This window comes from Bos taurus, chromosome 1 (genome assembly GCF_002263795.3).
Source record: "Bos taurus isolate L1 Dominette 01449 registration number 42190680 breed Hereford chromosome 1, ARS-UCD2.0, whole genome shotgun sequence".
In the NCBI taxonomy this organism is placed as follows: domain Eukaryota; kingdom Metazoa; phylum Chordata; class Mammalia; order Artiodactyla; family Bovidae; genus Bos; species Bos taurus.
Window position 1 is genome coordinate 134834888 of NC_037328.1, and position 11825 is coordinate 134846712.

Genomic DNA, 11825 nt, shown 5'->3' on the forward strand with positions numbered 1-11825 from the left:
TGCTTAACCCTGTTCACAGTAGAGAAATATAAACTACATGTTATGCATAATTGTCAAAACACATTAAGCATATAAAATTATATATAGATATATAATATATAGTGCATTTGTTCTTACGTAAGGACAAGCCCCAAACTGGTAAATACGATACTTGTAAGAAAGGGAAATAGTCAGGGTAGAGAAAACAGGAAGCTAAACTTGTCAGGATGGACCTTAATGGGTACTTGTTTTACAGGCACTACGCCAATGTTTTACTTATAATGAAACAAATCCAAATGAAGGGAAAAAAAAAAAGCAGTACTGAAAATTACTGGAAACGAAATAAACTATCAACTAGATACCAAGTTGGCAGCCTTACCATGTAACAAATTACTTCATACGCTTTGAAAACACAACAACTTTACTGTATATATTTCAGGTGGCGTAGGTACTAAGGACAAAAAAGTACTACAAAGAAATCCTAAACTAAATTCAGGAAACAGTTAACAGTAAATTTGGTATTCTTAATTTAAAAGAATTACATATAGGAAAAAAGTAACTATGTTAATAAGCAAAAGAGAAAAAGATATAAAAAATATAAAATCAAGTGTTTTTAAAAAGCTATGAAATTAAATTGGCAATATCAATGTGAATTCTGTATGTTTCTTGTTTTTAAAATGTACCTATTTCCTAACTTTGGCTACTGTAAATCCTAAAACCAATGACCAACCTAGTAGCAAGAGCACTTCTAGCACCCAGACTTGTCTCTCAAATCACCTCAAAGAACCAGGGCTGCTTGGTGGCCAGAAATGTATAAGTGAGCCAGGAACATGTTTTAAAAGAAAATAAAGAAACTCTCAAAGACTACCACTGGTCATATCAAAGTGGACAGGAGCCAACTTAAACAGGCTGCCACTTGCCAACAACTTGAGTATGCAAAAAAAAAAGACTGCAGTAGGTTGAGAAACTTTAAATATATTCAAATCTATAAGTTCATGATGATTAAAAAAAAAAGAAAATCCTCATGGTTACCTTTGAAGGTTGCTAGGCCACCAACTCATTACTGTGCTCTGAAAATAGAGGGAAAGAATTAAGCATTTTTCTTGCTTTTCTTGTACAAACTGTATTTCAAATAGCTGGTGGGGTAATCAAACAGCTGGTGAGTTAAAAAGTTCTTCATAAAAAATTTCCAGCTAATACTAAGGAATGATGGAATCAGAAAATCACTATAATGCAGCCCCTAATGCAATAATGGATATAAGCAATCTAAAGCCATGAAAGGATCTCACCATTAAGTGAATGGTTCGTGGATAATTTCATGATGAATGGATTGGGCTGACAATACCTGAACCCATGCTGCTCAATCTTAACATTAAGAAAGAGAGAAACTCAGAAATAACGTGCCTCACTGAAGGATTTTGCACCAACAATGAAATCTTCTTCTGCCTCCTCCCCCAAAAGAGTCAAGGTTGAATCTGATCAAGCTTCTAGATCAGTGCTGTTCAACAGAATTTTATGCAATTATGAAGACACTTTGTATATACAGCATTTGAAGAGTAGCTATTTGGCATATGTGTATTGCTGCTGCTGCTGCTGCTACTGCTGCTGCTGCTGCTACTGCTGCTGCTGCTAAGTCGCTTCAGTCGTGTCCAACTCTGTGCGACCCCATAGACGGATTAGACACTTGAAATGTGCCCAGTGCAACTAGAAAACTGAAATTTTTAGTTTTATTTAATTCATTTAAGTAGCCACAGGTGGTTGACACCTACTATATGGGCTGTGCAAGTCTAGATCTCACTACCAGTTTACTCCCTTTAAAGGAAATAAAGGGAATAGGTGTACAAGTTAAAAGATGGCATCTGGATGCAATCAACTAAATCTAGAAGTTAAGGGAAAAAAGGGAGGCAACAATATTGTAACATTAAAAAAGACTGAGGGACTTCCCTGGAGGTCCTTCTAGTACAGGACCTTCTAGTGCAGGAGGTTGCTGGTTCCATCCCTGGTCAGAAAGCTAAAATCCCACATGCCAAGTGCCCAAAAAAACAAAACATAAAACAGAAGCAATGTTGTAATAAATTCAACAAAAGACTTTAAAAATGATCTTCATCAAAACAAAGCAAAAAAATCTTAAAAAAAAAAAAACAGAAAAAGATTGAAAAAGTATATCAACTCAATGCAACACATGGATCTCTATGGGATTTTAATCCAAACAAGCTGATTTTAAAAACACATATATGGGGCAGGTGGGAAAATCTGAACCCAGACTGAATACTGACAATGTTGTTCAGTCGCTAAGTCATGTCCAACTCTTTCCAACCCCATGGACTACAGCACGCTAGGCTTCCCTATCCTTCACTATCTCCTGGAGTTTGCTCAAACTTACATCCAATGAGTCAGTGATGCCATCCAACCATCTCATCCTCTTCCATTGACCCCTTCTCTTTCTGCCCTCAATCTTTCCCAGCATCAGGGCCTATAGGATTTTTACTAATTTTCATAGATGTGATGACAAAACTGTGGTTTTGTAAAGCTGAAAACACAATCTGAGTTCTTAGAGAAAAAAATTTAAAGTAACACAGAAACCAAAAATTCATTTCCTGAAACCCAGGTCAGTGTCGGTTTTAGCTGAATTTCAAACAAGCTGACATACGTTTAAAAGTAGGAAGCTCTAATAAAGTTGACTTCTGATGCTGTTACCATCTAATACCACTACTACCTTAACTGACAACGGGAAAGGCCAAAGTCGTTCTACCTTTTAACGGGAGACAAGTGGCATCAATACAGTTAATACATACCACAACTACAATAATTGTTAAAACCTGAATCTACATCCATTTTAAAGAGTAGTGTAACTGAATGTTTCTAAACATTTAGCCCATTTTAATTTCAGTCGTTCTTACTATACTGATCACTGATGATATAGTCAAGAGGCAAGAAGCTCAAGATAAAAACCTAATGATACTACATTTCAAATAAGAAAATACATACCCTTTATTATATCATTAAGCTACAGCTATGATCAGTATAGAAATATTTGAAGGTAAGGTGTAATGATCCTTATGGTTTCCTCTTCGTATCTAGAAAATAGTTAAATGCAAGCATGTGGGGAACTGTATAACTACAGGGCACAAATCCTACAGTACTGTTTTATTAAAGGAAGAAAAAAAATGTTAACACTGGTTTAAGGAACCGTTTGTAATGCTTAAGGAAAACTACTCTGCGCAATACGTGTGCTTTAACTAGTCGCTGTAAATGAACACGAGTCGCTGACAGCAAGCTCACTTTTACTCTCTGATGTAAAAACTACATTATGAGCCTCAAGTTTACTGCTTTCAAATATGTTCATGATTATAGTGTTCTATGGACCCATCCCTTTTTTTCTATTTATTTCGCATCCATGATTTCTATGGAGCAATAAGTTCAGGGTTCCCCAAATTCTGTCCTTCATGATTTCTCCCACATTACCTAGTACCTCTGGAACATTAAGGTTTGTAAGTCAATTATTTTTAAAAACTTGCTAAAATTCCCACCCATAAATGAACCGCTATCACCTGTCCTCAGTAACCTAAGTCGCAACAAGGCTAGGAAGCTAGCCAGATGAGGCAACCCAGGCGGGAGGGCTGGGCCGGGGGTACCTCCCTAGAAGTGGCAGACTGACTCGCTGCCGACTCCGCTGGGAGAAGGGGAACAGCTCGCCCACCCCGCCGCCCTCCCGCCGGCCGGCCTCAGGGGAAGGGCTGACCACCTGGCTGGCCCGGACTGCGCGCCGTGAGAGGCCATATCTTGCTTCGCGGGTCTGCGAAGCGTTTGCAGAGAGGAGGGGCGGGGCGCCGGGGCGGAGCCGGGCCGGCGGAGGCAAGCCTGGAGGCCAGCGGGTGGCTGAGGAAGTCGGCCCCCGGCCATTCGGCCGCTCAGTCTGCGGCCCCACTGCAGCCAGGGCTGCCTCCGGTTCCGGACACGGGCACCCGTCGCCTGTTGGACTTTCACACATGCGGTTACAGGCCTGCCACGAGCGCGCCCCCGAGTCTTCCCGCCGTTACCTCCGGACGGGGGCGCGCACGCGCGTCACCGCCAACCTGACGTCCAGTCACGGTCTTGGGAACGTTCGTTCCGCCTACTGCTCCCTCGCTTTTGATTGAAGCAACGTCCTCCTTGACTCCCCCTCCGCCTCGCCAAATGGGCTCACCGACATCCGGGGATCGGCGAGCAGGGCGCGTCGGTCACATGACCGCTGGGGGCGTGGTTCTGGCTGCGCTGAGCCAGGGCTGGCAAAGGTTTCCCGCGCCCTAGCTTAGGTAGTGTAGGAGAGGAGCACGTTCGGGTTTCGGCCGATCCTATCGGCCGAGGTCGTTGTCCTCACCTCATCCTCATAACTACCTCCCTTACCGCACGTCGGGAGGGTAGAAAGGGCTTACACGGCGGTCCTGGACGTCCCCCGCTTCCGCATTTGGTATAGCCCGCCTCGGGCCGGAAGCCGAGGCTGTGGGGCGGGATCCCACGCCTGTACGGACGGTGGTGGCCCCAGAGGGTCATATTTAGCGGGGAAAAGGCATTCCAGGTTTGCTCTTTTAACTACAAGCTTACGGAGCTCTAAAACAGAGGTGAATTAAACTGCCCCTGTCCTGGAGAAACGCACGCACCGCTTGTCTGGGAAGACCCTGTAACGGGCAATGTAACAAGCTCCTGATGGGGCCCATTCACGGCGCCCAGGGAAATAGGGAACCTGCGGAGGGGCGGGTACCGCGTTCTTCTTGGGGCTTAGAGAAAGCTTCCTGCAGGAGGCAACCTGGGAGCTAAGTTGTTTAGAGTGGGGGTTAGCTGAGGAAAAAAGGAAGAAGACAGAGCATTCCAAGCTTTGGGACAGTCACGTGTGTAAGAAAGATTTTGTTCAGGAAAGTGGTAACAGTTCATTATGGGGACTGGCATGTGCCTGGGACGGTGGCTGTGGCCTGGTCAGTGCCCGCCTTGTACTTAACACGCTTCCAGCCCCTGAAGAGTGAAGGCACCTTAGCGCCTAACTCTGGAAATGAGACGTTAGCCCCGGTGAGCTGACACCCAACTTTGAGTTTGGAAGGAAAAATAGGTATTCATGATGGGGCAAAGAGACCTTTTTAGGTGCAAAAGCTGGAAAGTGTGACAAGTTAGATGTATTCTAAAGAAGAATAGGTGAAAAACAATTTGAGGCCAAATTGGGGGAAAACATGCTGAATCATTAATAAGAAATGTACGCACAGCAATTGGAAACAATAATGCTTGAACGATCAGTCATAAAGCCAACTTAACTTGCCTAGTGAATCATAAAAACAAGGAACCATTCAAGGGCAGAATGCATGCTGACGCTGAGTGATCCGAGAAAACTTTACCAAAAGATGGAATCTATGTGTGACTAGGAAGATCAGCTGGGAGGTACTGTGATGTTATAAAGAAACTGTAATCTAATCCAGGTGAGATGAGTCTTTCCCGGGATGAGCCAATGCCAAAACATCCACACTAGAAAGCCTAGAGAACCCTAGTGCTGGATTACATCATCTTTTCATTCTTCATGTTTAAGAAATAACCTGTTTGGTTTACAGGTCCCATCCGACAAGATCAAAGCTGCAAGAGAATGGACAGTGAGGTACAAAGAGATGGAAGGATCTTGGATTTGATTGACGATGCTTGGCGAGAAGACAAGCTGCCTTATGAGGATGTTGCAATACCACTGGTAGGCTGTAACGTGTGCTGAGGGTGATGGGTTAAAGGTCTGATCTGGTAGACCCTAGTAGCTGTAGGTTATCAATGGACAAATAAACTGAAGTCAAAGAAATCAAAACTATGGAGTCCTCTGACTCTAGAAACCTCTGGAGAGTGCTTATCTCAACTTTGTATTTGAAGAGAAATGTGGTTCAGATTGCTGAGGTGACCAGCTCAATTAGAGGTCATATAAGAACTAGAACTGAGGTCCTCTGAGCCATGTTATGTCCACCACACCAAAGGTAGTAAAGAACTTAATGCATACCATAAGGAGGAACAAGAAGCAGTGGTATATGCACTTAATTTCTCTACCTGTGGCCTGTCATTTTTAGAAACTCAAAGTTTTGGAGCACATATCTATTCTAGGTTCCCTGGAAAATATTCAGAAGAGACCTGGCTTTTCTTCTTTTACATTTAGATCATCAGGCTTTTTTCTTTCCTAATCTCTGGAAAATTCTTCTGCAGGGAGTTTGTTAAGCCTCATGTCATAAGATCTAAATGTTTTACTCGAATAAATGCTTACTAAAAATTCTGTTTATGTCATAGAAGCCTAACAAGAAGAACCAGGACTGTTTTTCTTTAAAGCCTGCCAAGAGTTGTTGATTAAATAGAGCTTGCGAGCAGGTGGTCTGCAGCAGCCGTATATGTTTTCATTTAAGAATAAGAGGTAATGTGTTCAAGGAATAATACACATAACAGGTAATAAATGACAGCTTAGTTCAAGTTTAGAAAAATAATCAAAAGAGCATAATAAGAATTATAGCTCCACTTTCATTGAATACCTGTTTTGTGCCATGGACTGAGGTTGAAACCTAACATATTTTATCTATATCCTTAAAAGAACCTTCAGGGGTGCTGATGATGTCCCCACTGTACAGGAAGAAAATAGGATCAAAGAGGGAATCTTGCCCAAAGGTTGGTAGCTAATAAGCTGGACTTCACACTGAGGTCTGTGAGGCTCCAGATCCTGTCCTGTGGACTTCTGTTGGTTCTTTCATTCCGCAAGCAGTTCTTTGAAGCCTATTATGTGCCTTAGTACTAGGTAAACATAAGGATGTTTCCTGCCCCTCTGAGTCTAGAAAGGCAGCATATATCAAAAAATAATTGTAATAGTAAGTGTTCTGAGTGGAGGTCATGAACAGCTGTGTAGTCTAAAAAGTGACTGCTTGCCTGGTGGGCATTAGAAAGGGCTTCAGGAGGAAAATCACATTTAAGCTGGTCATAGGGGAGGAACAGAGGGTTAGTGAGGGTGGACAAGCAGTGGGAATAGATGTGCAAAAGTTTTGAATGGCTTTGGGAGATGGTAAGGTATTCAGTGTGGATGGAGAATATAACTGTTGTAAGTAAGAAGAAAAGTTGGTCTTGGACCTTATTTTGAGAGGAGCATTTGATACCAAGCTTACCCGTCATCCTGAGGAGTGAGGATCCTCAAAGTAGAGATCTGCTATGTTCAAAAATACTAGAAGATCAGTTCAGCAGCATTATTAGAGAATGTCTGCCAAGGAGAAAGGAGCCAGTGACAGAGCAGAGAGGCCAGTTAGGAAGCTAATGCAGTGCCTAGACAAAGGAGGAGGGCCTAAACAAAGGCAAGAAAGTGCAGAGGAATCGCTGAATTCTGGACGTGCTGACAGCAGGATCTGGGGACCATTTGTGTGGGTGGGGTTGAGGGAGAGGGAAATTTCTATGCTGACTTCCAAGCTGTAGCCTGGCCCCGTTGCTAATCCATGTCTTTTCCCCAGGGCTTGTGATCCTAAGGCAATGTTTGTGTCAGTTAGCTTTTGCTGCTGCCTAACAAATATCCCCCAAATATGGTGGCTTAAAACAATAGCTATTTATGTCATGATTTTGTCACTCAGCTGAGTCTTCTTGTCTTTGCTAGCATGGTTGATCCCTGCTGGACTTCGTGGTGTTTTACAGTGGGCCAGCAGACTGGCTGGTGGCTAAGTAATTCTGAAGGCTTTGACATGTCTCACAGTTAGCAGGCTGTCAGCTGGAATGATGAGCTAACTAGGCCACAGTCTCATTATCCAGCAAATTAGCCCAGACTTCACATAGTCATTTTCAGATTCTAAGAGCAGGGTGAGAGGGAACTGCAAGGCTTCCTGGAGCCTAGACCCAGAAGTCACATGACCAACCCCAACCGAGGGTTGGGGAAATAAACTCTGACTTTTCATAGGAGTAGCTGCAAAGAATTGTGGCCATTTTTTGAGACTTTGTGTTTGTTTTCCAGGCACATAGGCAATTTTATATGTTGGCCTTTGTTGCAAGAGACAATAGTGACCAAATTAAAGACATGCTTATTTTAGAATGAGATGAAGTTAAATAACTGATTAACCAAGGACTTGTTTATGCTTTGTCAGCTATAAGTAGTTATTGAAGCCAAATTTTCTCTTTGAGTGCATTATTGCTTTACAGTAAATGATAGTTCCTTTCAATTTGTACAAGTATGTTTGAATCTGAGTTTTACCTTTGTAGAGCAAAATGTATATGATTCAGATATACTTGTACATCTTACAATTAAATCATTTTATTCATATTGAACGTCATTTTGAAGGAAAAAGTTATTATATTCATATACTGCAAGTTGGAGTCCAGTGGAAAATCCTAAGTCTGGATATTGAGTAACAGTTTGCTGCCCTTAAAAATAAAGTCTAAATTAAGATAAATGAAAAGAAATATATTGGTATCAGAGAATTCTAGTACTAAGCAGAGTTCTGATAGTAACAAATTTAAATACAAGGAAACTATCAAAAAATTCTCACCACACCACAAAAAACTGGTGAACTATGCGAGGTGATGAACATGTTACCTAGCCTTACTGCAATAATCATTTCACAGTATATACGTGTATCATCATGTTATACACCTTAAACTTACACAATGTTATATGTAAATTAAATGTCAGTAAACCTGGAAATACATAAGGACACTACCCCAGATTCTACACTAAGTGTGGCCCATAGCTTACCATTTTCAGACAGTCGTGGGTAAGGTGTGTTGCTGTCTGCTGCCCTGCTCCACCACTAAAGGGAAGTCTCTTCTATTGTCTTATGTTTCCGTGCTCCCCACTTACCTCCATTATGTAACAGAGGCACGTTGGGTACCTTTGAATTGTTTTGAATTGGATTGTTTTGAATACCTTTCTCGTGCGTAAGGAATATGCCAGCAGATGTGGCATTCTGTAAAGCAGCCTCCCCCCTCCACCCCCTCCAAATGATTAAGTGCTGGCTGATTTCATTGTTCCTAGCCACTGGTGAGGATGGCAAGTAGTTCATGCCCTGGACACCCCATGTGGTGCTGACCTGCGTTACCTCACTTAGCCCTCACGGCAGTCCTGACAGGCGATGACTACTTTTTTCTCTCATTGCTGAAATGGAATCAGAGCCTCCGAAGGTCTGAATACCTCGCCCGAGTACCCCAGGAAATGGTGGAGTCATGGGCTAGGATCCCAGTGGCTCCAGGAATCCTGTGTCTTTAGCCTTCTGCCACAGTGCCTCCCATACACGCCCCAGAGTCATGATGCTGTTGTTCTGGCTGGAGGCGGATGGGGCACGTTTGATCAAAACTTGTGATTTTTTTTCCTCACTTTTTTTTGATTCTCGCTCTTTCTGTAGGATATCTCTACTACCTGTTTCAGGAACTCACAGGTTTTCCTTCTAAGTGTTCTTGAGTTTTAAGGAGTTTGTTAACGCAAAGGAAGCCATCGTTCTGAATGTCCTTTGTACCTTTTCAGAATGAGCTTCCTGAGCCTGAACAGGACAACGGAGGCACCACAGAATCTGTTAAAGAACAAGAGATGAAGTGGACCGACTTGGCCTTACAATACCTCCACGAGAACGTTCCCCCCATAGGAAACTGACACTTGGCTCCTTGTTCATCAACAGATTTTTTTAAAAAAATACAGATACAAAACATTTTCTTCCTGTCTCCTAACTTAAATCTTTTAGTGATAGATCAACACTCAAAAATGTGCAACTAATTTTGTGGCAGCAAGATACAGTGTGAAAATACTCAATCAGGTTGAGAAGCTGATTGCGGTTTCTTAGGAATGTAGAACATCTGGCCCTTCGAACCTAAAGTTCTTCACTGACTAGCTTGTGTTTGAACATGATTCATTAAACGTTTGCCTTTAATTCTGATTTTGCTTTACTGTCAGAGTTTATCACCTCCCAACTACTTACATGTGTCCTGTGACACAGGTGATTGGGGATATGAGAGGGAAAGGTGAAGAAAGACGAAGTCAGACCTGAGAATGAACTCCCATTCTGAGAATCATCTGAGTGGGTTTGTGTGGTCTGTAGATGTTGTGGATACATAGCCTGGTCACCGACTACTGGGATTCCTAAAATTGCCCATGAAATTTTCAAAACTTCGGATAAATTTACAAATTAAAAGCTATCTTGACAATTAACTTCTCTTCTCCCTACAGCTTTCTCTGGTGCCTCAGGAAAGGTGAGATGGACCACTAATTTTACCCAGTAACAGGATTCTTTATTTGCTCAAAGCCCTTTAAGGTATAACTGAAGCACCGTGGAGTCAGTATTTGGTTACACATTTGAGTAAGAACTTGTATTTTGAATAACACATTGATGGACATTTATTTCCCAGAATTATTTGCCTCTGTTATGTGGTATCACTCTTGTTCTCTACCCAGATTGTAAACTCTGCGGGGAGAGGCCCTGGTTTTAACATCTGTACCCCCCTCCTCATAAAACTGGAAACACTGAATAATTGAAATCTCTCTTCTCATCATATTTAACGGGTCATTTTATTTACATTACCTTTTAGGAATAAGAAGTGTACCACAAAACAAATGAGCTGATTTTAGGGTTTCGATCAGAAACATGGTTGTAACAACTCATCTGTCATCCAGACACACCCAGGCTGATGGGGTCCCTGGGTATCAGTGACTTGCCTAGAAGTCATTCATCTCAGAATAAAGGCCTCAATTCACCAGTCCCTCAATAACCAAAGACAGCTCAGTAAAAAAGAAAATTACGGTGTTCAGAAAAAACATACCAAGAGAAAACAAAGTTTTTCAAAAAATTACCTAAAATTCCACAGTTCTTCCACATTTTAGTTAACTGAGAGCTTTCCTACACCTTTACTTGTGGTATATAATACCCAAGATACTGACATCTGGAAATCCAGCCTTGCTTGAGGGCCCCACGTTTCCCCGGGGTATTGGTAGACCAGTCTCACAGTATGAGACTTGTAAGCTAGACCGTTGCTGGTTTATCTGCTTGGCTGTGACCCTCTTCTGAGAACTGCTCCCACAATACATTTGTGACCCATGATAGGGTGGCAGAACAGTAGCTCACTGTAAGGAGTTAGGTGACCAATTCTGGGCCAAATTGTCAGCCGCAGCTTTAGAATCTGCCCACCTAGGCCTGGCTGGATGATGGGCACAAGAGATGCTGGGCTGCCCTTGTAGGGTGCCTCCCTAACCATAGGAGCTGAAATACCCATGGAGGAAGGTGCCTGCAGAGGGGCTGAAGGGCTATGTCCATGTAGCTCTTCCGTGGTTCCTGTGCCTTGGCTGCTGTGCTTTCCAGTTCAGCGCATGTGTGCTGCTCTCTGTGGGGGGCACCTCACCAAGTACTGGTGATGTCAGTGAACAAAAAGTATGGCTTCTGCCTTCATTTAATGGGGGAACAGTATTAAACCAGTAGGCATACGAATCTATGGTTTTAAATTGTGACACATACTAGGAAGAAAAAGGATGTCCCTTAGGTTCCTAGAAGCAAAATCAGAAGCAGTTTCTTCTGCAAGGAGTTTATTGAGATTAAGCTCCCTGGAGAAGCCTGTGAGGGAAGCAGGGTAGGGTCGGAGAAGAACCTGAGCAAAGAAGGGCTTCAGCTGGAGTCTGGCCTCTGCCTCATTCCTTGGAGCTACAGAGCATGATGTCATGAGAGTCTCCCCACCTTGAGGCAGGGTCCTGGGCCTTTGTGCCCAGTATCTGGTGGTCAGTCATCGGCTCTGCCCTCTTGGGCCTCCCTGGCGGCTCAGATGGTAAAGAATCTGCCTGTGATGCAGGAGACCCAGGTTCGATCCCTGGGTAGGGAAGATCCCCTGGAAAAGGGAATGGCAACTCACTCCAGTATTCTTGCCTG

General features: G+C 42.9%; 2 protein-coding genes across 19 annotated transcripts in view; one reads left to right on the forward strand and one right to left on the reverse strand.

The window, feature by feature from the left end:
- CEP63 (centrosomal protein 63) overlaps nucleotides 1-4173 on the reverse strand; it is a 73905-nt gene extending 69732 nt beyond the window's left edge. For 2 of the 13 annotated variants that reach the window (XM_059889177.1, XM_059889157.1), the window contains exons 1-3: nucleotides 4020-4173; nucleotides 2968-3056; nucleotides 1012-1049 (exon numbers count right to left, since the gene is read on the reverse strand). Coding sequence is in view for 9 of the 13 variants with exons in the window: in XM_059889157.1 (XP_059745140.1) it covers nucleotides 1012-1040 (29 nt within the window). In the remaining 4 variants the exon portion in view is untranslated. The other 11 variants (XM_059889174.1, XM_024996353.2, XM_024996350.2 and 8 more) reach the window with 10 other exon arrangements.
- A 24-nt stretch (nucleotides 4174-4197) lies between these two features.
- Nucleotides 4198-10123, forward strand: ANAPC13 (anaphase promoting complex subunit 13). Of its 6 annotated transcripts, none has more exons than XM_059886407.1 (3): nucleotides 4198-4274; nucleotides 5553-5683; nucleotides 9446-9851. In XM_059886407.1, exons 2-3 carry the CDS (start codon nucleotides 5585-5587, stop codon nucleotides 9569-9571), a joined length of 225 nt encoding a protein of 74 aa, XP_059742390.1. In that variant the 5' UTR covers nucleotides 4198-4274; nucleotides 5553-5584; the 3' UTR covers nucleotides 9572-9851. The 6 variants fall into 6 exon arrangements, with proteins under 6 accessions (XP_059742390.1, NP_001106705.1, NP_001106700.1 ...); NM_001113234.2 differs by lacking the exon at nucleotides 4198-4274 and adding an exon at nucleotides 4469-4580 and having other exon boundaries at nucleotides 9446-10123; NM_001113229.2 differs by lacking the exon at nucleotides 4198-4274 and adding an exon at nucleotides 4469-4537 and having other exon boundaries at nucleotides 9446-10118.
- Nucleotides 10124-11825: the final 1702 nt, after the last annotated feature.

Excerpts from the sequence above, each read along its gene's own strand:
- ANAPC13 (XM_059886407.1), top strand. The coding sequence starts at position 5,585 with ATGGACAGTGAGGTACAAAGAGATGGAAGGATCTTGGATTTGATTGAC. Across the intron at positions 5,684-9,445 it reads AGGATGTTGCAATACCACTG|AATGAGCTTCCTGAGCCTGA; the intron begins GTAGGCTGTAAC and ends GTACCTTTTCAG.